The following is a 23,171-nucleotide window of genomic DNA, read 5'->3' as shown; positions in this document are numbered from 1 at the left end:
GTTAAAAATTGGATACAGACCAGCAAGTTCATGATGAGAATACTCATGATGACCATGAAGCACACCCATACAATGTACGAAGCGTGTGGATACTTGACTGAGCCCTCGTTGAAAATGGAATCAAACTCAAATTCTCCAATCATCATGACTGATGTCTTGATCAGTGACCTGCCTACTGAACTGAATGGTGTCTGTTATGTGAAGACAAAATATATATATGATATGGATAGATAGATAATCAAAATTAACATTACACTACAGGAAGAAAATAGTTTTAAATGCGGAAAACAACTTAATTTGGCCTGAAACGATCAAATGGGTTGCCCAATTGGTGAGGCAATATCTATGGTATATGACAGAATGAGATAGAATCCCGGTTTCCTTTCAATGACATCATCATTTTTGTTAAATCTTGTGAGACCCACTTATTTATTTACCCACATAAATTGACCATGAAAAAAACACATCAAAACAAGAAACAAACTAAAATAAAATTAACTTGGAGGGGTTAAAAAATAGCTTGTACTTATAAGAGTACAAGGGTTTGGAGGGTTAAGGGAATTGTACCAAAAATATCTTGTTCAACACTTTTATATATATATATATACCAATGCCACAGCCTCTTAGTCACATGACTGAGATTAGCTATATCAACATATCCTACTATGTGCTAATTGGTAAAATATCGCCAATGAGATAAAATTCATTGCACACTAATAAAAAACTCATTCCAGGAACAATAAATATCTATTAAGTATGAAAATAGTTGCGAATATAAGGCTTTGACATAGCGTAATTTTTGTAATGTTGAAAAACACAGTCATTTAGCTCTTTTGATGAATAATGGACAGTCTATCACATGCTACAGTATATAAACTGCAAAATATAATGAAATAAATTGAAAAGTTCTAAAAGCATACCAAAAGAAAGATTTTTCAGTCAAATTTAGGCAAAACATTTTCTCGTTTATCAATAATTGTTTTTTAATTCACTGAACTAAAATCTTGAATTTACTTTGGTTTTGTAATGCGGAACCTTTTAGCACAGCCTCATATCTAAGCTTAAAACCATGCTTCAGGCTATCATACATTTTATATCACAACACAACAAAGTTTTTTTCACATCATCTTACATTTGATCACAACACAACAAAGTTTGTTTCATATCATCTTATATTAGATCACAACACAACAAAATTACATACCTGGTTTTGGAACAAACAATAGAAGGCTAAAGCGAATCCGACAATGAAGAGGAAGAAGACAATGAAGAACTGGGCGAAGGTACGAAGTACATCCGTAAACATGACGACGTAGATCCCAAAACGAGGAACTTTCTGAATGATCAACACAAGATCTACCCATGCCAGGAAAATTGAGATGCTGCCAAGGTTCCACTGCCATTCCTGTCAATGATATAGGAAAGTAAGTAAGATCAACAACATAGCAGATTTTTAAGTGATACTAAGCTGCCAGAAGCTGTGGACTGGTAAAAAGTAACAAACAAAAATGAATATAACAGCTTAAAAAAAAAACTAAAAAAACCCAAACAAACACGGGATGTTTTGTGCGCAAACCCTTCTTCGGCTAACAACAAAAACAATAAAAACATAAATACATTACTTTAAAACTCAGATAGATGGCAGAGTAAAGTGCTTTGGGCACATTTAGTGGATATTAGTCTATAAAAATGCACAAGTTTGTTTGTTTTTTAAACAACCTCTGTCATTTCAAAAGTGATGTAAATATAAATATTTAATCACAATTAAATATGAATCTAACACACTCACATATCTGTAACCAGTTTCCCTTTGACAGTCATTGAAGCTGATGACAAGAAGGAAGGCTGATATGTAGACAGTCCACTCTATCAAATTCGTCCAATCAAGGTAGTTTAATTTAGCTTGGTAGATTTGTAACAACTGTAGACAATTTTTTAAAGAAAAATCATCAATTTAAAAACAAAAGGTTGTTTAATTTGGCTTAGGGGATTTGTAACAACTGTAAAACAAAACTTGAAAAACGATCATCAATTTGTTTTAAAAAAAGGTAGTTTTTGGCTTAGTAGATTTGTACCAACTGTAAAACAAAATTTAAAAAATAATCATTAATTAAAAAGGGGGAAAAAATGTGGTATAATTTGGCTTGGTAGATTTGTAACAAATGTAAAGCATAATTTTTTAAAATGATCATCAATTTTTTAAAAATGTTATTTATTTTGGTTTAGTAGTAGTAGATTTGTAACAACTGTAAACGAAAATAAATACCATTCTCATATACTTGAAATACATCGCATAAAATCAAGTTTATCTAACTAAAACTAAGGACAAACATCTACAAAACAAAGCAACATGATGGTGAATACCTCTTTCAAAATATTGAAAGCTGCAAGGGCTATGATGACGTAGGTTCCAATTCTGCAGAACAAGTTTTGGTCGTATTTCAGGCCGTCACATTCATTGTCTTCAATCTTACTAGCATCATTGTTACTGCCAATGGAAATAAACAAAACAATTTTTAAAATTCAGTGAAATACAGCTTATGCATACTATTTATTTAATAATACAGATGGTGTCTTTTTTTTTTTTTTTAAAGATTAGAATTCGAAAAAGCTCCAAAGCCTTTAATATAATTTATAGGTATATTCATAAGTCTTTTTAAAAAATCGCTTGTAATACAAGAGTACAAGTCACATCAAGAGTTGTCAAGAGGTTATAAAAAAACAGGAGTCCTTCAGAGCCATTAGGCACATGGAGTCAGAGTTTACCAAGGTTTCTATAGCATTAAATGGACAATAACAACTGCTTGCTACCCTTTGGATACAATGTTAGTCTATCGCAAAGCACTTTCCACCAGATCTAGTAGATCAAGCAACCAATCACTGCTGGGTGGACAGGGGGTCAGAAAAAAATCTTAAAATCACCCTGAAGAGAATTTTCTCACAACTGAGCTATAGAGACCTCCAGCAAGATGGTATAGCAAGCAAACACTTATTAACACATTTTCCATTGAATGAAATAATAAAGAAAGGCTGGAACAAATAAAGAGAAAATTGAAAACCTCAATTTGATCTGAATTTGTAGCTGGCCTGAATCTATTTAAATATTTTTTTTAAATAACGAAATTCACATGAAGAAAACAAAATCCAGTAGGAGCTCTAGGTACAGACTTATTATGATCGAACTTACAACTCATGTGGAGGATCTGAGACCACCATGTATCCCGTCAAGAAGGTGAGGAAAATTAAGTAGATGAAGAAAGATAAGTAGTAAAAGAAACGTCCAAAGGTGTTCCACTTGTGTGTCAAAAGGGATGTAACTAAGGGATGGGCAAGGAGATCCTCTCTCTCAGATGTCACCTGGGAGAATAAATCAAGTAATGTAAATAATAAATTACAATTAAATCAACATATTTGTGAAACCTCTTGGAACCGAAGTTACATCATGATTTTTTAAAAAATAGCACCAATTTAGAGTATTCAGTTGCGACATTATCAGCATAAGTTGTGAATTTGATTTTAAAACAATAAGTTACACTTCCTTATTCTACATAACTGAGTTCTCAGTATTAATGAAAGTCAAATTTTAGTAGATATTGAACTACTAATAAATATTTTATTTGAATTCTGAAACAAAACACAAAATACAAATTTTCGAAAATAAAATATTTTGACCCTTTATCATAGAAAAAAATCGAACATTGAATATATTGTTGTTAATCTCTTGCTGAAATCCAGAACAGCAGCATTCTCCAGAAGCTTATCCGTTAAGTGGAAACTTACTAAGGATGTAATGAATTACTGCATAAAAAAAAAGAATTCTTCAAATCTTCTTCTGCAACAGAAAACAAAAAAGTGCCCTGCTTTTTTCAAACAAGTCTCTGGTTTCTATTTCCCTGAGTAGGTCCTTTCTGGAAAGCATGTTTTATTCTTGTCATCATAATTGACTTCAAATATAGTGCAGGCTTTTGAGATGGCTATGGTTACATTTGCACGACTATAGCCCACGCTTGCTTATTTTGTGGGATTTTTATAACACTGTGCGGGATCGTGGGATCTGACATGATTTTGCTGGCTAATTCCGCAAAATGCGGGATGGGAGGCAGCTCTGTTTTATTCTATAAGGTTTAATTTGATATTGACTTCCGCCCATTAGTTCTTGACAATGCAAAAATCATATAAAACAAATGAGGTATTATCATAAAGTATAGATATATATATATTTGATTTTGTGAGACGCTCACCATAACAGACAAGGGATGGTTCTTCTTCAGTACATTTGTGTCATTTGTGTAAGGTTGGGCATCAACTGGTAAGCGATAGTCATCATCATCTCCACCATATGAACTCCCACCTAAATATATAAAAAGACATGTAAAACTTTGAACACTTAAGTGAAACCGAGGATCTTAGAAACAAATACATTTTTGGTGCTAGTAGTGAAAATTCATTTTCATGCTATACAAAAGGATAAAAACTTGAAGATAAACGAAATGAGAAAAAATGAATATAGAAAGTTGTTTTGTTTTTTTTTGTGTTAAGCAGTTTTATGATCCTTGCTGACTACACTTTCAGGTCATATCAATGCTGATAAAAAAAAAAAAAGAAGAACATTTTCCTATTATTTCTATTGAAATTTTGCTCTAAGATATAATTTCTTTCATTCCAATACTGAGCCAAAAAGATAAATATTTTCAAGTAACTTATAGGACTAGCAGAGCCTTCGTCAGTCACTGATTAATCAGAGTTATAAATGTTATTTAAAGAACTTACTACATCAGATGTTTTCATTAAAAACTTAAAATTTCATTGAATGGATGGAAAACATATTTGAATTTTTAAATCAATAATGGAACGTATAAAAAAACCTTCCAACAACATTATAACAACCAAGAGAAAAAAAAGATTTTACACACATTCTAAAATTATAACTTAGCTCCATTAAATTTCCCCAACCAGTAACTCAACCAGTTACCAAATAAGTGAAAGAAACTTCTTTTGAAATGGTTCAATACCTGTGGAAGAGCCATGTTCACTTTCTGGGTGTTCTATGCGCTGGATGCCAGATATGATCCATTTAGCATAAAGATCGTCGAGGAACTCGTAGTCAAAAGTCACCTGGTAGTCCAGTCGCTCTGGATTCTTCTCTGCACCATAAGATAAGCAACGATCAAACACCCTCTCGGCTACATCTGAAAGAGAAGAGATTACGACTCCAATAAAAATATTCAGATTTATACAGATAAGTTTATGAGAGTGCTTCATTGCTTTCAATCTAGGAAAATTATGTCAAAATAAGCCATGAAAATCAAGAATGAAATTTTGTTTTTAATTCTCTAAAGGACACAGTGAGTAATCTTTCAACTCTACATGAGCAACTACCTGGGATGAAGAATATAAGTTATGCAGAAACATAAGGAAATTAAAATTACCAACACTAAGTTACAGAGGAGCCAAAGTCGATATGATAGAAATTTACAAAATACTGAAGAAAGTATACGACAAAGAAATGTGAATTTATTTAAAAGTCAAGTGATGTTGCTCCAAGACCAGGAAATAGAGGTCACCCACTGAAAATTTACAATCAGCATTCCAAAAATAATTAATTTGCCCTATGAGTCTCCAATATATAATATACTGCAAATTTCATAAATACTTTTAATAAACATCTTGATAAATTTTGGTCAGACCAAGAAATTTTATACGGTAACTTCAAAGCAAAACTTAAATTAACTGGAAGTGAGGCAGAAATGTAGCCAAAGATGATTAGGTCTGGTGAAGAGGAGCATTAAAGGGACTTGTAGCGGAAACCAACTATTAGTAACTAATAAGTAAAAATAATGGCTTTACTGTGAGCTTTCCAAATGCTTGGCATGTGCCTCTAACCTTGAAAGTGAAAAGCAACGATTTCATATTAACCTCTACCCCAAACTAGAGACTGAGGTAGGATATGGCACTTCCATAACCAAAGTTGTCTCCATCCAGTTTTACTCTTTAAAGTATTGAGCAGTATAATTAGGTGCCCCAAACGTAAACAAAGGTCTAGAAGCACATGGCAAACCACATGTTCCTGTCTTGACAGCTCAAGTTCTAATGTAAATTATAGAAAAAAATAACCTTTAAAATTTGGCTGTTAGGTGGCAAAAGAAACACATATTCATAAATACTCGACCATGCATCAAATAATGTCTAGATATGGATATTTTATGGAACAAAAGGTAAAATTTATCAAAAGTTACAGTCTATCTATTTTTAGACCAGAGCAAATTATTGCGCTGGTGTGAACAAAACAAGAATGATTCGGAGCCTGATTTTCAGAATAATTTAGTCTTATATTATTATTTCTGTAACTGTTAGATTTTATGTAAACATATTTTCAATACTGAAAGTGTATTGCCTACAACTCAAACTACAAAATTGGGAGACCTATATTGTGCGTAAATTTTTCCGGCCCCTAACGAAAATCACAAGCAGCTTGTTATTGTTTACGTTTGGGGCACCTAATTATACTGCTCTATAACATACCATGTCCCATTTTTTGTTTCTAATAATAACTGTGAAATTACATCTGGCGGTTGCACGCAATGTTGCTTTTGCACATTTATGATCAATTAAACTTTCAACAAAATGTTATATACCGACTGTAAGTGTACATTTCATCATGTTGTGACTCCTAATTTCAATTCTCTTTTTCTTCCTTATTTTCCATGCTTCAATTATTGAGGTCTCTTCTGTCACACTTTTGAAGTTTAAAAATCAATTTAGATTGCAGACTTGAAAATAAAAATGAAAAATCTCTGGTGGCTTTGTGGTCTTGTGGTATGACATGTAGGTCGATGGTTCCAGTCCTGCTGTGAGCAAAACAAAGTTGAGTCCCCTAATTATTAAATCAGAAAAGTGTGTAGAGCAGGAACTTATGTTGATAATAACAGGAAATGAAGTCAATAGGAAAGTGCCAGAAGACATTGCTCCACCCACTTTTTCTGAAATAATATTCACCTCAAATACCGGAGCTTACTCAATGGCTCAATCGTTTCTATGTTACATGTTTGTGTTGAGAACATGGCTATTAGCTTCAATGTTGGATAACAAACTATGTGGCATTTGTGTGTGTTGAACCCATGACCTTAAGAAGTTGCGGAGAGTGGCTCAAGACAGACATAGAATTTGAGACCACTTTTTTTTTGAGTGGTGGATAGCTCGTACAGTAGAGTCATGCTCTCCCCAGCCAGGCGGAGTTGTCGTACCAGTAAGGTCGCGGTTTCAAGCCCCCATCACTGCCACGAAATTTTTATTCTCTATTGTCTTCTGGCACTTTCCTACTCACTTCATTTCTTCTAATTATTAAATGTTGTTATGTCCTGGGACCTTTTGTAAATCACTTTTAGCACATTTAGAGGATATTGCGCTATTTAAAAGCTCAAGAATTTTCATTTTTAGTCACTTTTATTCTCTCAATTTGTTAGAATTTAGAACAGCCTCGAAAAATGTTTTAGTTAAATCTGGAGTCAAATAGGGATTAATTACCTGGCATCTTTTTAATAAGTTTTCTCATAGGTGTGTCTATAAAACCGGTGACTGGGTCTTTTGTGGCATTACGAAGGGCATCTCTCCATACAGTAGAGTTGATGATGACCAGTGCCACATCACTGTAATGGACAGAAAGCAAATGCTTTTAGTAGGTACCGCAAACGCCAGTCAAAAAAAGTTGATTTCCCCTGCCAAGGGGCCGGGATGGTGTGAAATAGCAACTTTTTAACTTCTGACTAAAAAAAATGTTATTAAACCACTTTTATGAAACCAACGTATTATTGTTGTTCAATCTTATCTCTGTCTTAACATCTTATTAGATTTATCTATTTTTTAATAGAAATTCTGTTATAATTGCGTTTTTATGACGCACTCTTATCGGGATTTGATCGGCGAACCAATAATTTCTCCATTTTTTTTTGGGACCAAGTTCGTTGATATAAGGATCGCTCCCTTAGAAATTGTCCAATCAACAAGCGGTTTTCACTAAACGGAAGTCGAGATTCTGGCGTTCATTTCCGTTCCTTTCAATCGAATATCGCGAATAATGAAGTAGGGTAGATCTTCGATTGAAAACTTCAAAGATAAATTTTTCCCGTCAAAATTTAAAATATCAACTTTTCTTTCCAGCATATTAAAGATAAATCATTTTCCGTTAAAAATGTGAAGAAATTATATAGATCAGCTTCGTTTGAAGCGAGCGTGATGACTTCAAACCCACCACGAAACCGGTTTGTTGACATTGAAAGAAAAAAATCAAAAACAAAATGGCGGACGATACTCCTGACGCTGAAACTGAGCAGACGACAAATGGGGATATTTCTTCTTCCTTGCGTAAGTACTAAACTTTTAATGAAAATAGCTTGTTTTTAATGAAATGCTAGTTAGATATTATAGATATCTTGTGATATTTCTTTGGACATGGTAGATCTCTACTAGATCGAGACAGGAGAATAAAATAAAAAAAATGATCACATTTCGTGGACATCTGACTGCCAAATTTAGACATATTTAGAAGAAAAAAATATCTGGTGGTTCATATAGCGCAATATCACATCCATTTACAGTACTTAGGACACTTTACAAGTTTTCCCAGACCAAATGCAACATTTATTTAATGCATAGGGCAGGATGTTGTAATTTTTGTTTTTGTAACCTGCAACCTGAATTAAAACGCTATTCCGTCTGCCATTCTATTTTTATGGACACAGACGATGCTGATGAGGCCTGGTACTTTATTTTACTCATGGGGGTGGGAAAATATGTGTAAAGACCCTTTTCCCAGGATTCAACTTTGCGCTGCCTGGAGTGGTAGGGGGGATTCGAACTTCCAACCTTTTAACTTCTACCTTTGATCGGAAAGTTTAGTTTTTACTCTATTAACATCCAATCCACCTTTGGTCTCATTAGAGACGGTGTTGCTTCAACAATTATTTGCATGCTGCCACACTGAGAAATGCGGTGTAACACAACTCACAATTATCACCCAGTCACAGTATAGTATACCCATACTGACACGGGTTAACCACCAGTCATTTCACTGTTCCCTTGCCCTTAATGTGGAACGTAAGGCGGGCAGCTGAAACAATACAGTTTTACGACTTTATTTGTCATAGCCAATATGTTTGAACCTCTGACCTGAAGCGAACGCTGTACAACTGAGCTAACGGGACCGGTTACTTTTTAAAAAATGATATTTATTATAATTTACTTATCCATTGCTCATGTCTTTTCTCTCTGATTTTATTTTGTAGGTGATTCATTGTATGAGGTACTTGGAGACATTTTCCTGAAGACTGGACGAGGGCGACGGAAGTCGATGCCAGATCTGCCCGTAGTGACCCATAGGATACTTGCGCAGTTGTACATGTTGAAATGTGAGGGGAATGGTTTCACATGGGAAGATGTAAGTTGTGATTAAGTGTAATCGATTCAGGCATACCTGAGTACCCAACTTAAGGGTACATTTATGTGAGCGCTTCATTTAGCAGCCCGTACTGTATGCTCCATGGGAGTTGAGAATGGTCATGACCATGGGAACACACTATCACTATATAAAAACTTCATTTTTTAAAAAGAAATATTCTTTCTGCAGTTATAGTATAGGTATCTGTATCTGTATAGTTTACGTCGCAAACATCCATTTACTGGCATAATTCTCGACGGTATACTTCGTTAGCATTCAAATTATGATCATTGCTCTTAATATAAAACGAACAGTAGCTTAATTCACCAGTTAAAGAAGATGGGAGTGAAAATAAAACTTTTGTGATATGATTTTTGTTGATTTCGCAGTCAAACACATCAGCAAAGAGAGTTCGCTAGCCGAAGATGGCAGGCTCAAATCCAAGCCAGTGTTATTTTGTTTGGAAAACTTTTTTGAAATTTCGTATTTAGTCCTGAATATGGACGACCTGATACAGGTGTCAGTATTTTTATCAAAAAATGAATATTTTTTGTTTTTGATGCAGTGAGAAGTTTTGCCTTGTAACCCCAGGTATCACATGAGCTAATGTTTCTTTTTTTAGTTGTAATGTTATTACCTAATTAAATTCATTTGAGCATATTATCATGTATCCCTAATTCATCTTTTCAGGTTATTTCATGGTTTGACCAGCTATTTCCGGATCAGCATCATGTAACGAAGGGATGTCTCGTTTATGCAATTACAAATGCCATCCATCATGAAGACTTGGACGCTCCCGCTGATCTTTCCTCCATATCTCAACCCTTGGAGAACATTGGCTTATGCAAGGCAGCACTGATTGACGACCCCTCCAAGTTCACTCTGTCAACACCCAATCCACCTTTGGTACTTACAAATATTATTATTTATGAACTTGAATGTTTTAAAAATAAGTCTTCTCTTCCTGATAGTTTTGTTTGTCATTGGACACGTAGATTGTTAGCTCTTTTTGGTTATGTTGATAAATTTAGTGATAAACAGATAAGTTGTAAAATTTCTCAGATTGTTAAAAAGATCAAGGCCTTGAAAAAAACTAAAAGTAAAAAAAATGTTTTGGATGCTTACCTTTTGGAGTTTGATTTTGAAACAGTACCAGTACCATCTAATGTGTCTTCATTTTCAGAATGTGTAAATTGTGTTAACGACAACAAATTAAAATCTGAGATATTGTCTTTAAAACAAAAGCTTACAAAAGCAGAGTCTAAGATAGAGGCCTTGAATTTGTCTATTGACATTCTTAAGAATGAAAGAAACGATCTTAAACAAAATGAAAATCTTGTAAATGAAGTCATTGACTTAACGAAGAAATTGAGTAAATGTCGTACAAGTAATTTTCAATTGTCACAAACGTTATCTAGTTTAAAGCGTTCTAAGTTATATAAACGTAATGTTGTGCTTGGTAAAAAAGTAGTTGTTTTGAAACAAGAAAATCATCTTTTGAAGGCTGAATTAGTTAGTAATAAAGAAAATTTTTGTGCTAAAGAAGATTTGTTAAATTCTGATATTTTAAAGCTTAAAGCTAAAGTTCACTCTGAACAAACCATGAAAAGCAGGTACAAGCAACAATCAAATGCTTTAAGTGAAGTTATTTTAAAAGATATTTCTACAGATTCTGATTCAATTTTGGAAACTAGAGATCATTCTAATAATCGTTTTAGCGATGATGTAAGGCTTACTTATATGTCTTTGCTTGGTGAGTGTAATGTTGCTGCACAAAATTGTACTAAGGTTGTTCGAACTGTTAGTGATTTATTATTTAAATGTAAATTTACTGATGATGATTTGCCATGTACTTCCACTGTTTTAAATTTTGCCAATGAAGCTAGTATTATATCTAAGCATCAAGTTGTTGATGAAATTAGAAAAAGCAAACATGTTACTCTTGCCACTGATGGCACCAGTCGTCAAAAAAGACAGTATTTAGAACGACATGTTGTTCTCGATAATGGTGTTACTTTGTCCTTAGGATTTACAGAGGTTGCTTGTGAAGATGCAGATACTTTATTAGAAAAAAGCATTGAAGTTTTATCTGATCTTTGTGATATTTATTGTCAGACAAGTCAAGAAACCATTAAAGAGGAAGTATTTAATGAAACCTTATCTAAGATAAAATGTTTAATGTCTGACAGAGCCTCTGTAATGAAAAGTTTTGATGAAAAGTTTTCAGCATATAAAAAGGTTTTACTTGGACAAGATGCATCAACCCATTTTTTGTTTTGCAATGCCCACTTTCTTTTAGGACTTGTAATTTCTGCTAAAGATGCTGTTTCTTGTATTGATAATGAAATAGGTAAAGTTGGTAGAGACTTAGACTCCAAGTATTCTCATTTTTCATCTGCATCTGAGCCCTCAGCCTTTAGACTTATTAGAACAGTTTCTTCTATCCTTGGCCCTCGTGGTGATGAAAAAAGTGGTTGCCGTGAACAGTGGTTGACATTCATTCATACTAAAAACAAACATTCAGCTTTCACGAGTTTCAGAAGCAATCGCTTTAATAATTTATTTGAAAATGCCTCTGCCATTACATTTCATCGTGATGATGTTATTGAATTTTTGTCTGATTATTGCACCCATTCCAATTTACTTACACAAAGTGTTTTGGTCGATATGAAAGATGATAAATTGTATTCTATTATTTATGCTCTTTCTTTATTCCATGTTTTCTTCACTGGCCCTTACTGGTCATTGATGAACAGTTGTAAATCTCATGGTGATTTTCCTTTCTATGTTAAGGCAATGAACTCCGCCCTTACCAAATGGTCTGCTGAAGATTTTAAACTTGAGGATGCTTTTCCTGTTTTTGATGATTTTTCATGTAATGTACCTTATGACCATACCAATCCTCCTGTTGATCAATGTATAGTTTTTTCTACTTTTGTTGCACTTGTTACAAAGTCTGTTATTGTATTCCAACGTCAGTTGGCTGATTTTTTGCCTGATGGTGTGTTTGGTAATGTTGTTGATGAAGAATTGCTGTTAATTTTGAAATCTTCTCCACTTACAAATTTAATTGGAGAACGTATGTTTGGACATTTAGATTATGATATGTGTAGAAGTAGAAATTCAACTATTCATTTCAGGACTGTACTTAACATGTGGAAGATCAATAAGACTAGTAATTATTTAAAGAAACAGGATGTCTCAAAGATAAAGAGGCTTTTAGTTGATGCAAGAAAACATGCACCGGGGTGGAAGAAGAAAAGTATGGAAAGACAGAGAGATGTTAGGGTAGTGATACAGGCTAGAATGGAAGAAAGTAAACGCATGAAGGAAGAATTAGAGCTTAAGAAACTTAGAATTAGAAATGACCTTATAAATGACATTTTATGCCAGGGGGGAGTGTGTACCACCAAGGAGGATTTAGATCGTCTGTTGGATCAGGAAAATGTTAAGTCAATTTTGAAAAGTCAAATTAAATACAGAAAGATTGTGTTGGGTGAGAATATCTTGTCAAGTGGTGGAAATATAGAACAGCTTTATGTTCGGCTTTGTAAACATATTGGATGTGATGAGGATATGCCTGTTGTTAGGCCTCGTAAGAGACGTCGTAAACAATAAATTTATTTTGTTATTTTATTCATATGAAGTACGATCATAGCCAAGACTTGATGTGTTCTGTTGATGAATTTTTAATTGTCATTGTTTTCATGTACACATTTATTTGTATAGCCTTTGCTTACTGTTCTCTTTTTGTCTGTGTTACGATATGGCATATGGGTCTTCCTATCTTTTAATCTTTTTGACTTTGTATAATCTTGTACCGTCTGTTTTTAAATTTTGTCATGAAATGTTCCATTTCTTTACAGATGTAATCCTCCACATCCTGGTTGTTTCTAATGCATATTTATGGTATATTTCATTTCTGCATAGACATATGTCATGTATATGATGAATTTGGTATGTGTTTAACGATTTTCCATGGGTCTTATATATTTACGTTACTTTAATCATATTTTTTGATTATCTATTTTTATTTCATTACTGTAATTGTATTCCTATCATAAAATGGACATTTTCATTGGATTCAGTGCCTCAAAATACATAAGTATGGCAAATTTCATTGTTCTATCTTGATTATTAAGCATTTGAGGAATATTTTCCTATTTTTGTACTCGTTTTTTGCCCTTGCACAAAATTACGGCAAAATTGGCCTTTTCTTCGACTTTGTCGTCGATTTTCCGCAAGTAATTGTTATTGTATACTTCTGTAAAAAATTAAGCTTGTATACAAGCACGAATAGATTGCATTTTAAAGTTATTAGGATAATCATGCCTCAATTTCTCAATATATATCTGTACAAAAACAGTCTATTTTGCTTTTGTTTTGAGATTTACTCAAAATATGACTAAGTCCATATAAATTTTCTTACTTTTTGATGGATTGTGCTACTGCTATTTATTTTCACATGTACTTCATTTTCATATGTATTAATAATCTACCACTTCATGTACCATTTTATGCTTTCTTTTGATCTTATGTTGAACACTTTTTTTGTAAATATCCCTTGAAGTTGACACTTTTGACGCATTTCTAATTTTATGCATTCTCGGAGTACGTAATAAAATTAGAAAAATTCATAACTTATTCGTTTGTGGTCCGATTTCGTTACTGTAAAAAGCTGTGTTCAAGTTTTTACAAGATCTATATGACTGTGTGCTTGGTTATGTGTTTCTGCACATATGAAAAATCAGTTTGTGGTACCTACTTTTAGAGTTGAGTGTCACACACAACAATTAAAAAAAAACAAAAAAAAAAACCCCACTAAAATCAAATTAGTACTTCAGAACTAAATGGCCCATTAGAGCCAGAATATATCCCTCTTTTGACTAATGGTTGCTAGCTATCCATTGGATAGGGCCAAATAAAAGGCATTGAAATACAATAACACCAATTAAACAAGCCAAAATAATTGAAAGTGTTGCCATTCCCCCCCCCCCCCCCCCCCCCCCTCTCCTTCTCTTTTTTCCTGCTAACAAACTCCAGAAAGTTCAGAAGTACTCAAACTTCCAGTAAATTAAAAGTACCTACTTCCAGTTGATCATTTATGTGACCAAGAGAAGTGAAAAATGATTTCTAAGTTCTAGATACCCTACACTAAGGTTGAACCCTAACATTTCCAAAGGTCTGTGATAAGTATTGAAGATGTGGTGTAATCCTGAGCAAAATGCGCTCTTTTCAATTCATGGCATAAAGAAGTATCAATCTAAGAAATAATTTAATTTTCAGTCACACTGTTTTAACCAAAAAGAATCCAACCAGTCTTCATAGTCATTTAGTTTGTTGTAAATTTTAAAATTTCAAATACATTTCTCTCATAATTGAGCGACCAACAAGCTCCAACAATCTACTTACGCATGTGCATTCTCTATGGCTCTGTCCAGACAGTTTCTTCCCTCATCATCACCCAGGGTGACATCTGCATCCCACTCCAACAGTAATTCAACCACACCAGCATGACCTGAGCTGGATGCCAGGTGAAGAGGAGTCGTCTGAAGGGTAATTATATTACATATATAGTAAATATATTATGTATGTTTATGAATTCATGAAGAAGAGACCAAGAATAATCTAAAGAAAAAAACCCCTGTACAGCTAAGGTAGCTGGATAATCCTCTCAAACTTAAAATGCTTTAAAACTTAAGTTATTATGTCTTGACTCACGCCATAATATGTTTTGTTATAAAAATAATGCAAATGTTGCTGCTTGAAGCTCAAAGAAATAAATCACAGTAGTCAAATGAAAGGGGGTCCCAATAGCTCAGTTGGTAGAGCACTTGCTTCACACTCAAAGGGACAAAGATCGATCCTGGGTGCAGTTGAGAATTTTTCTGACCTCCTGTCCACCAAGCAGTGAATGGGTAGCTGAGTCTTGTTAGATTTGGCAGGAACTACTTTGTGATATATTAACATCCTATCCATAGGATAGCAGCAATTGTTATTGTCCGTTTTACACCATAACTCCGGCTCCATGGGCTCTGAAGGACTACTAGTCAAATGAAATGGAAGCTTCAACTTAATCAAAGAGGACAGATAATGTGGGTGTCTCAGGTTTCCCGTTTCCCCGTTGTCAACAAAACAATATTCTAAGTACTGTTAAACCATACTATGGGTTATTAAGAATTTTTTTTAAATATAAAAATTCATGTACAAATTCATTACCTTATTCTTATCTGTTGGATCGACAGGAGCATCCTCTTCCAACAAAACACTACATGTTTTCACCCAACCCTTAGAGGCAGCCAGATCTAAAGGAGTCCACTGATTGTAGTTTCTAAAGACAACACAAAATAAAATACAATATCCTGATTTAATGACAAATTTATAATTTTCAACACAATGAATTACTTGAGATTACTCCACCAAAACATACACAAATAAACACAATAAAAACTAAAATTAATAGTAAAAAAATATTAACCTTAAAATTAATTATTCCTTTCTCATTTTTCTTTCCAAAACTTAACAAAACGATTTCAGCTTTTTAAAAAATTGACCACATGTAAATGAGACAATGAAATTATATCCCTCAAACAAAACAAAAAAAACAACAACAAAAAAAAAAAAAACAAACAAAAAAATGCATTTTGAGCCATTGATAAACTGAAAAGAGCAATCAATCAACAATTGCCACTAAAATACAGTAGGTCACAAATCTTAACTCTTTAAAAAATATGATATTAGAAACAAGTTTGGTAACAACAGCTAGTCTGAAATAACAAAATTGTGGTCATTTTTACATCAATTACTCAACAAATATAACCAAACAAAATTCAATACCAACCTCGCAGATACATCAGCTCCGAGTTCTAGCAGAGCTTGCGTGACTTTGTTGTGTCCATACTGTGCTGCAAGGTGAAGAGCTGAGTTGGACATGTCATCTTCATCATTTACGATACTCTTGTCCATCTTGACTAACTCTTTCACAATGCTGATAATTTGGGGATAAGTAAAAGAAAACTATATTTCTGACAGTGGTCAGATAAAGAGCTTGAATATCTAAATACCATCGTCATCACAATTAATATTTATCATCATCACCATTATTATTATTATCAGGAGCAGCGTGGCTCAGTGGTACGGTCTTTTTATCGAGTTAGTATCACTGCGATGTGTGGCTTTGAGCAAGTCACCACGCCCTAGCTCAGTTTGTAGCGCTGCACTGCGGCCGATGCCTGGGTTATTCCAGTCTTCCATTGGAATAGACCTTAGAGACAAATTACCCCTATGGGATGAATAAAAGGAATTTTATTTTATCTTTTATCATCATCACCATTATTATTATCCCAATCATCATTAATACTATCACTAATCACCATCTATTATTATTTTTTAAATTATAATTACTTTCATCATCATCATCAATAATAATAAAAAAAATAAATAATAATAATAATAATAATAATAATAATAATAATAACAATAATAATAATAAAAAGTAAATCTTACTTTGTTCGTCCAAACTTAGCAGCAAGATGTAGAGCAGTCTGCTCTTCCTCATTCTTACTGTCCAAAGTTGCACCTTCTTTCAGGAGCAGCTGTTGATGAAAGAAATTCAAATAAATGATCATCAATGATAAGCAGGGTACGCCTTAAAATTATTTATTTTATGAGCCACGTTTTATAAACATCATCTGATTTGGGCTGAACTTAAAAAATATTACACAATATTCAGAGTAAAACTAATAACTAAAAAGTAGAGCAATTATTGATTGTCAATTTCACAAATGCAGTACAAGCAACCTTAAAATAATCTCTTGGCTATCTGACTTTTTTGTGTGTGCGGATACAGTTTAAAAAGTAAAACAAAACAAAACAGGAAAACGTTCTTTTTAAAAAAAGTTTCATCAACTTCGTCAAAACAAACCTTGCAAATTGACAAATATCCCTCCTGAGAAGCAATATGAAGAGCACTGTTGTCATAGGCATCCCCATCATTAATTAATCTCTTTACTTGAGGATATGACAAAAGTTTCTGAAGAAGAAAATTCAATGATGAAATCTTGATGAAATGAGATAACGAAAAAAGCGAAGGAATGATGTAAACAAAGATCATTTTGATTTTATAAAACAGTGCAATTACATTTAAAAGATCTTTTTTAATGTGCAGTGAACATCTCTTGAAAATCTTTTTTTTTTTTTTAAATAGTTCAATGCTGTCTTTTAATTAACCAGTTAAATGTCATACTAATGAAAAACATGTATTTAAAATTTTGGTCAGAAAAATCATCCTTTAAATACCAACCGATTTAAACGCCCCTTGTCTTGGCAAAAACTCTCAAACTTGGGACCATTCATGTTTTTGGTGTAATAGTAGTGGTGGTGGTGCTAGTAGTAGTAGTAGTAGTAGTGCAGCTATGTGATCTTGTGGTAAGACGCTTAATTTCGGATCAAAAGGACCTGAGTTCGAGCCTCGCTCGGCGCATAGTTGAGTCCTTGGAAAAGGCTCTTTAATCACTTTCTCTCACCATACTCAGGTGTAAAATGAGTACCTGGTGTTAATAGTGTTGTCTCTGTCAAAAAAAATTTGTAATATCGCCTAACATAATATAAAGTCCTAACTACATGTAAGCATTGCTGTTGGTCAGGGACCCCTTGAAAAGTGCTTTGAGTATGTTTAGTGGATATTGCCCTAAATAAAAGCTCAATTATTTATTTTCTTCAAGAGTACGACAGTTAACTGGTTAATTGTTTCAAGATTATTCCTGCACTTTATAATCATTTCTTTCGTGGGAAAGTCTTCACTAAGGCATCCTTAAGACTGATTTTGAGTACAAAGCCTGATTCCAGATCATCTAAAGATAGTTATCAGAGAAAAAACATATGATAAACATATATATCACAAATATATTCACTTTGACATTCAAAACGTCATTAAAAAGCAGACCAATTAAAGAAAGATGCTTACTGCCAGGGTCTCTGCATTGTTCTCTTCAGCAGCCAAGAAGATAGCCGTCTTTTCATACTTGTCAACACAGGTATAATCAGCCCCCTTTTGCAACAATAACTCCACTACTTCTGTGTTACCATAACTGGATGCCAGTAGCAAAGGTGTGTAGTTATCTTTATCCCGACGGTTGATGCGAGCACCCCTTGAACAAAGAATAAATCAAATAAATATTGTCAAGGCAGACAAGCCCAATACTGATTGGTCTTCATAATGTTATTAAGTATTTCAATAGAGCCTAATCAATCATTTAGGTGTTTGGAGATAAAGATAAAGGGAGTAAATCTGACTCATGAATGAACAACACAAAACAAACGACGTTTCTGCATTTTTCAAGTAAACACAAAATACATATATATTTACATATAGATTTACTCCCTTTATCTTTATCTCCATTTTATTGACTCATTTAGGCATCTCTAGTTATTAATTTAGGTGTTTGTATTTTCCATATGAAAACTCACTCCATAATTCTAAAAGCTCTCATAAATTTAAAGTATTGTTTGATTGAAAGAGATGATGGTGGCACAAGGTTTTCAGCTTCTTCCTTTCTTTACTTGCTACCCACATTACTATTTGATGATTTCAAATCAGCCCTATGAGCAATTTCCTTTGGAACGGGGTTTTAAGTAAGCAGACAATCCAGCTGTATTTTAATTCAAAGTAAAATTTGAAGAAATTTGAATCAGACATATTTCTGACTACACAATAAACAGACATGAAATAGTTTTTTCTTCATACTATAAAAGTGGTAAACAATCAAGCATTAGAAGCAAACGACCCAATCCTCCGAATTCCAAATTGATTTATCTGTTTTGTGCTGCTTATACTGAGATGAAATAAATATAAGATTACACTTCAAATTATTACTGTACAGTAACAGGAATGTAGAAGTGCATTCTGGAAAATAAAAAATAAAGCTAGCAAACAAGAAAATTACACAGACCAAAAAACCATGAGCTTCAATCCTTTCTCGGAAATAAAAAAAAAAGAAAAAATTTCAATCTATATTATTTGGCTTGATAAAAATTTGGGCCCTGTCTCTGGTTTTCATTTCATAGTAACAAGCACAGGTTTAGGTATACCTGTCGACCAAGAATCGTGCAACCTCAACATGGTTGAGGGCAGCAGCCCGGTGCAGAGCTGTAGCCTGCTCATCATTAGAGGCATCAATACGAGCATGATTTTCAACCAACAAACGTACAATCTCCTTATTTCCACATTGGGCTGCTAAGTGAATTGGGTACATGAAATGTTTACGGGGCTTGTTCACTTCCGCTCCTGAAAAAAAAAAAGAGTACAAAGTAGTGATTTTATATTTTACACATATAGAAGGATCCAACCATGACAAGTATATGATTATCATTATTTATATACCTACTAATACTCCTCTTCCAACATGAGTATAATACCTTCCAGACTGTTAATAAAAAATCCAAATGTGAAAAAATGTGTGAAAGATGGTTAAGGATGAACATCAGACCATTGGATTTCTGGTCAGACATGTTATAACTACACCACTGAGGTTACTTGATCAGTGATGATACTCACAAAAAGTCAAAAAGGAGGAAAAGTCTCGGAAAAACGGAAAACTCACCTAGAACATTCTTGCACCACAGGAAAGTAGGCAGGATGACTTCTTTTGAGTACTTGAAGAGTACTAGTGTGTTTTGGGCCTCTTTCTAGGTGGGGGCCCAACCTGTTTGGATTGCTTCTTTATATGAAGCTTATAGGCTGTTTTAATTGCCTTCTCCCGGACTGCCTTTGCTTGCTTTTTTGTTTCCGCCTTTACAACTGCTTGATCAAACATTTGTCTTTTTCTTTCCTTTTCCTCTTTCTGTTTTTGCAACTCAGCATGATACTTGCTGCGAGATTTTTTAATGCAACTTATCAGGACAGGATCAATTTCACTTTTTAAAAAGGAGGTATTTTTTAAAGATTTATTATATAAAAAAAAAGTAAAAGGAGGAAATGAAGGAAATATCCGCGGATCGAGGATCAGTGGAGGAAAACCGAGGAAAGGAAAGAAAACCGCGGATTTCCGCGGAAAAGTATCATCACTGCTTGATACTAGGGGGAACAACATGATGCTTACATTTTTCAAGAAGAGGAAAAGTTTTGCTGTAAACCATATTCTATTTCTGCTTTTACACAAACGATGGACCCATAAATACAAAGGCAAACAAAGACTATGAACCATTATAATTTCTTTCATTATGATGGGAAAAAAATTGGGAGCAAGCACTAGTGCATGGTAAAAGTCTAAAAGGTGTTTGGTATGGGCCAAAAAAATAAATCATCCGATAGTGTTAATACAAAAAGGATGCCCAGCAGGTGACTTGAAATAGAAACTTGGTTCCAAATGGCCAGCCGGGGAATAACTGAAGCATTGTGAAGTGTAATGAGAATTATGAATCCATGGAACTGTTCTTGATAAAGGTTCATATCTATTTTGTCTTCATTAAAGTGCTTTTCAATTAGCTAACTTAAAAAATAATAATTAGAAAGTTCAAACATGCATAGTCTAACAATGAGCATGAGTTCTTATTCCAAAGGAATATACTTTATACTTTAAGTGGAGACTATCGCATTCAATTCATTCAATAATCAACTTACTCTTTTCAAGCAGTAACTGGGCAACCTTGAAATGACCATTATCCACAGCCAAATGGAGACATGTACTCATCTCTATGTCAGTGGCAGTGACCATCTAGAGCATGGAAAACCAATAAGTCAGTTAGGAGTTTAAAAACAAACAATACTGTAAGCAATTTTTTTTTAATAAATAAAAACAAAACTAAACACTTTAAAAAAATAGACAAGAAAATATTTCTTAGTAATATCTTACAGTCAAAGCGCTGACAACAAAAATTGTTTTCTTAGCCTATGAAAACCTAATAATCATTCCAATATTAACAAAAAAATGGGAATGTGTTTCGCCAAAAAGAAAATATTAAATACATAAAAAGTATTCAGTTTGACTAAAATTAACAGAAAAAAAAATTCAGGAATATTCAGAGCAATCATTTTCAAGTAGCAGCTGTGAAGATATGAACAGCCTTAATGTATGGAGTGGAGATAGAAGTGTCTAATGAATGATCTATATGATACATACATACATATACATCTATATGTATATATATATATATAACGCAGGAGGGTTGGCAGGGCCTAAAAAGGTATATTTCTAATGTAGGATTTCTTTCATAAACGAACCTCAGACAAGCAAACCCATGACTCCTTGGACCTGGCTCCAAATTCAAAGAGCAACTGAACCAGATCAATATTACCCTCTGTGGCAGCGAGGTGAAGTGGTGTGGACAATTCCTTGTCTCGACACATCAGTGTGGCCCCTGCATCCAACAACATCCTGGCTATCTCCACTTGGTTGTGAATGGCCGCAGTGTGCAAAGGGGTGATGTGCTGGTTATCTTGATACTTGGAGAAAAAAAAAGGAACATAAGTTAATTGGATTTTTGTAGCACACATTTACAATACAAAGCTCTCTAGTCTTTCTAATTACAGCTTTGTAAAGATATAAGAGATCATATAATTTTCTGACAAAGACACTGCTGTATTTCGTTCCTCTGTCATATCTCTTGATTTAATGAGGAAAAATTGGTTTTAAAATTCCCCAAATTTATATTTTAATTTTCAAATAAATGCCATATATATCATTTCAATCAAACTGAAAGGCAAGATAAAACAATGACACAATAACTGTAACAGATTATCACAAAGTCTTATAGATAAAACATAATTTATTATATAAAGTTAAATAAGAAAAAAATATTTCATATTTAAAAAATCCTTACCCCCACTTGAATACCAGGACAAGCTAACAAATCCCGACAGGCAATTTCATTGCCTCTCATGGCAGCAAAATGAAGGGCAGTCTGTCCGTAGACGTCAGCCACATTACAGTCTGCACCCTTAGACACGAGATAATTGATGATGCTGTCTTCTTTGTCACCATCGGCAATGCTCTCAGATGTTGTCAATGTGGGCAACCCATTAGCTCCCAGCTATTTAGGATTTAAAGGTAAAGACAATAAATTATCACATAAAAGAATACTTTCGTCACATTTATGATCAAACAAAATGAGATATGATGTATCATAACGCATTTAAAACGAATGAAATAGGATGTAATATAACATTTAATTTAAGGCTCATTGGTGATATAGCAAATTAAATGAATGTGTTACATTGATACACAATAAATTTAATGATAATAAATTTAAATAGGTGACCAATAGCATCAGTCCGGTATTGTGTCAGAGGTGAGTGAGGATAGGTTGAAAATGGATTTTATAAACTTATTTATTTTTTTTGTAATTTTAGTCCTTGACTGTCTAATAACGGCAAAGTATCACATTAAAGTAAGGAAACATACATCACATAATATAATGAGAATGCATTATGCAATATGCCAAATCTAAAACTAACCATTTGGATTGATCTGCCATTTGATGCTAAGCTATTGCTGATAATTTATATCGACATTTTGATTTTATTTTGTATTTAAATTTAACTTTATTCCATAAATCAGTTTAACCTCACGCCTCCTTTTAAAAATCACAATTCAGTGAGTAAAGGAAATAAATAAATATTTATGATTATATGAAAACAAAATAAAACTAAGCTGGTTCAAGATTTTTAACTTACGTTTAGATCTCAACAAAATCTGATTTTTAAAAGTTGGACAAAATTAAACTCAGACGATTATTCATG

At 33.5% G+C, this 23,171-nt stretch overlaps 2 protein-coding genes across 7 annotated transcripts in view; one reads left to right on the top strand and one right to left on the bottom strand.

The window, feature by feature from the left end:
* The window catches only part of LOC144968018 (transient receptor potential cation channel subfamily A member 1 homolog), a 77,252-nt gene that overhangs the window by 2,268 nt on the left and 51,813 nt on the right, over window positions 1-23,171 (bottom strand). For all 6 annotated transcript variants that reach the window (XM_078905953.1, XM_078905952.1, XM_078905954.1 and 3 more), the window contains 18 exons: window positions 22,253-22,462; window positions 21,654-21,875; window positions 21,054-21,147; window positions 19,523-19,718; window positions 18,399-18,582; window positions 17,358-17,465; window positions 16,940-17,028; window positions 16,275-16,421; window positions 15,653-15,764; window positions 14,846-14,982; window positions 7,525-7,646; window positions 5,013-5,189; window positions 4,242-4,351; window positions 3,188-3,357; window positions 2,365-2,488; window positions 1,790-1,921; window positions 1,205-1,405; window positions 21-191 (listed from right to left, as the gene is read on the bottom strand). In XM_078905953.1, coding sequence (XP_078762079.1) covers window positions 21-191; window positions 1,205-1,405; window positions 1,790-1,921; window positions 2,365-2,488; window positions 3,188-3,357; window positions 4,242-4,351; window positions 5,013-5,189; window positions 7,525-7,646; window positions 14,846-14,982; window positions 15,653-15,764; window positions 16,275-16,421; window positions 16,940-17,028; window positions 17,358-17,465; window positions 18,399-18,582; window positions 19,523-19,718; window positions 21,054-21,147; window positions 21,654-21,875; window positions 22,253-22,462 — 2,706 coding nt within the window. The remainder of the gene's footprint in view (window positions 1-20; window positions 192-1,204; window positions 1,406-1,789; window positions 1,922-2,364; window positions 2,489-3,187; window positions 3,358-4,241; window positions 4,352-5,012; window positions 5,190-7,524; window positions 7,647-14,845; window positions 14,983-15,652; window positions 15,765-16,274; window positions 16,422-16,939; window positions 17,029-17,357; window positions 17,466-18,398; window positions 18,583-19,522; window positions 19,719-21,053; window positions 21,148-21,653; window positions 21,876-22,252; window positions 22,463-23,171) is intronic.
* Window positions 8,051-14,077, top strand: LOC144968020 (uncharacterized). Its single transcript, XM_078905959.1, has 3 exons — window positions 8,051-8,361; window positions 9,282-9,433; window positions 10,124-14,077. Exons 1-3 carry the CDS (start codon window positions 8,295-8,297, stop codon window positions 13,049-13,051), a joined length of 3,147 nt encoding a protein of 1,048 aa, XP_078762085.1. The 5' UTR covers window positions 8,051-8,294; the 3' UTR covers window positions 13,052-14,077.

The sequence above is a fragment of the Berghia stephanieae genome, chromosome 3 (genome assembly GCF_034508935.2).
Source record: "Berghia stephanieae isolate SIO BIC M18660-M18661 chromosome 3, UCSD_Bste_1.3, whole genome shotgun sequence".
Classification (NCBI taxonomy): domain Eukaryota; kingdom Metazoa; phylum Mollusca; class Gastropoda; order Nudibranchia; family Aeolidiidae; genus Berghia; species Berghia stephanieae.
Note: the sequence above shows the minus strand (reverse complement) of the source record. Positions and strands in the feature narration are given on the sequence as shown.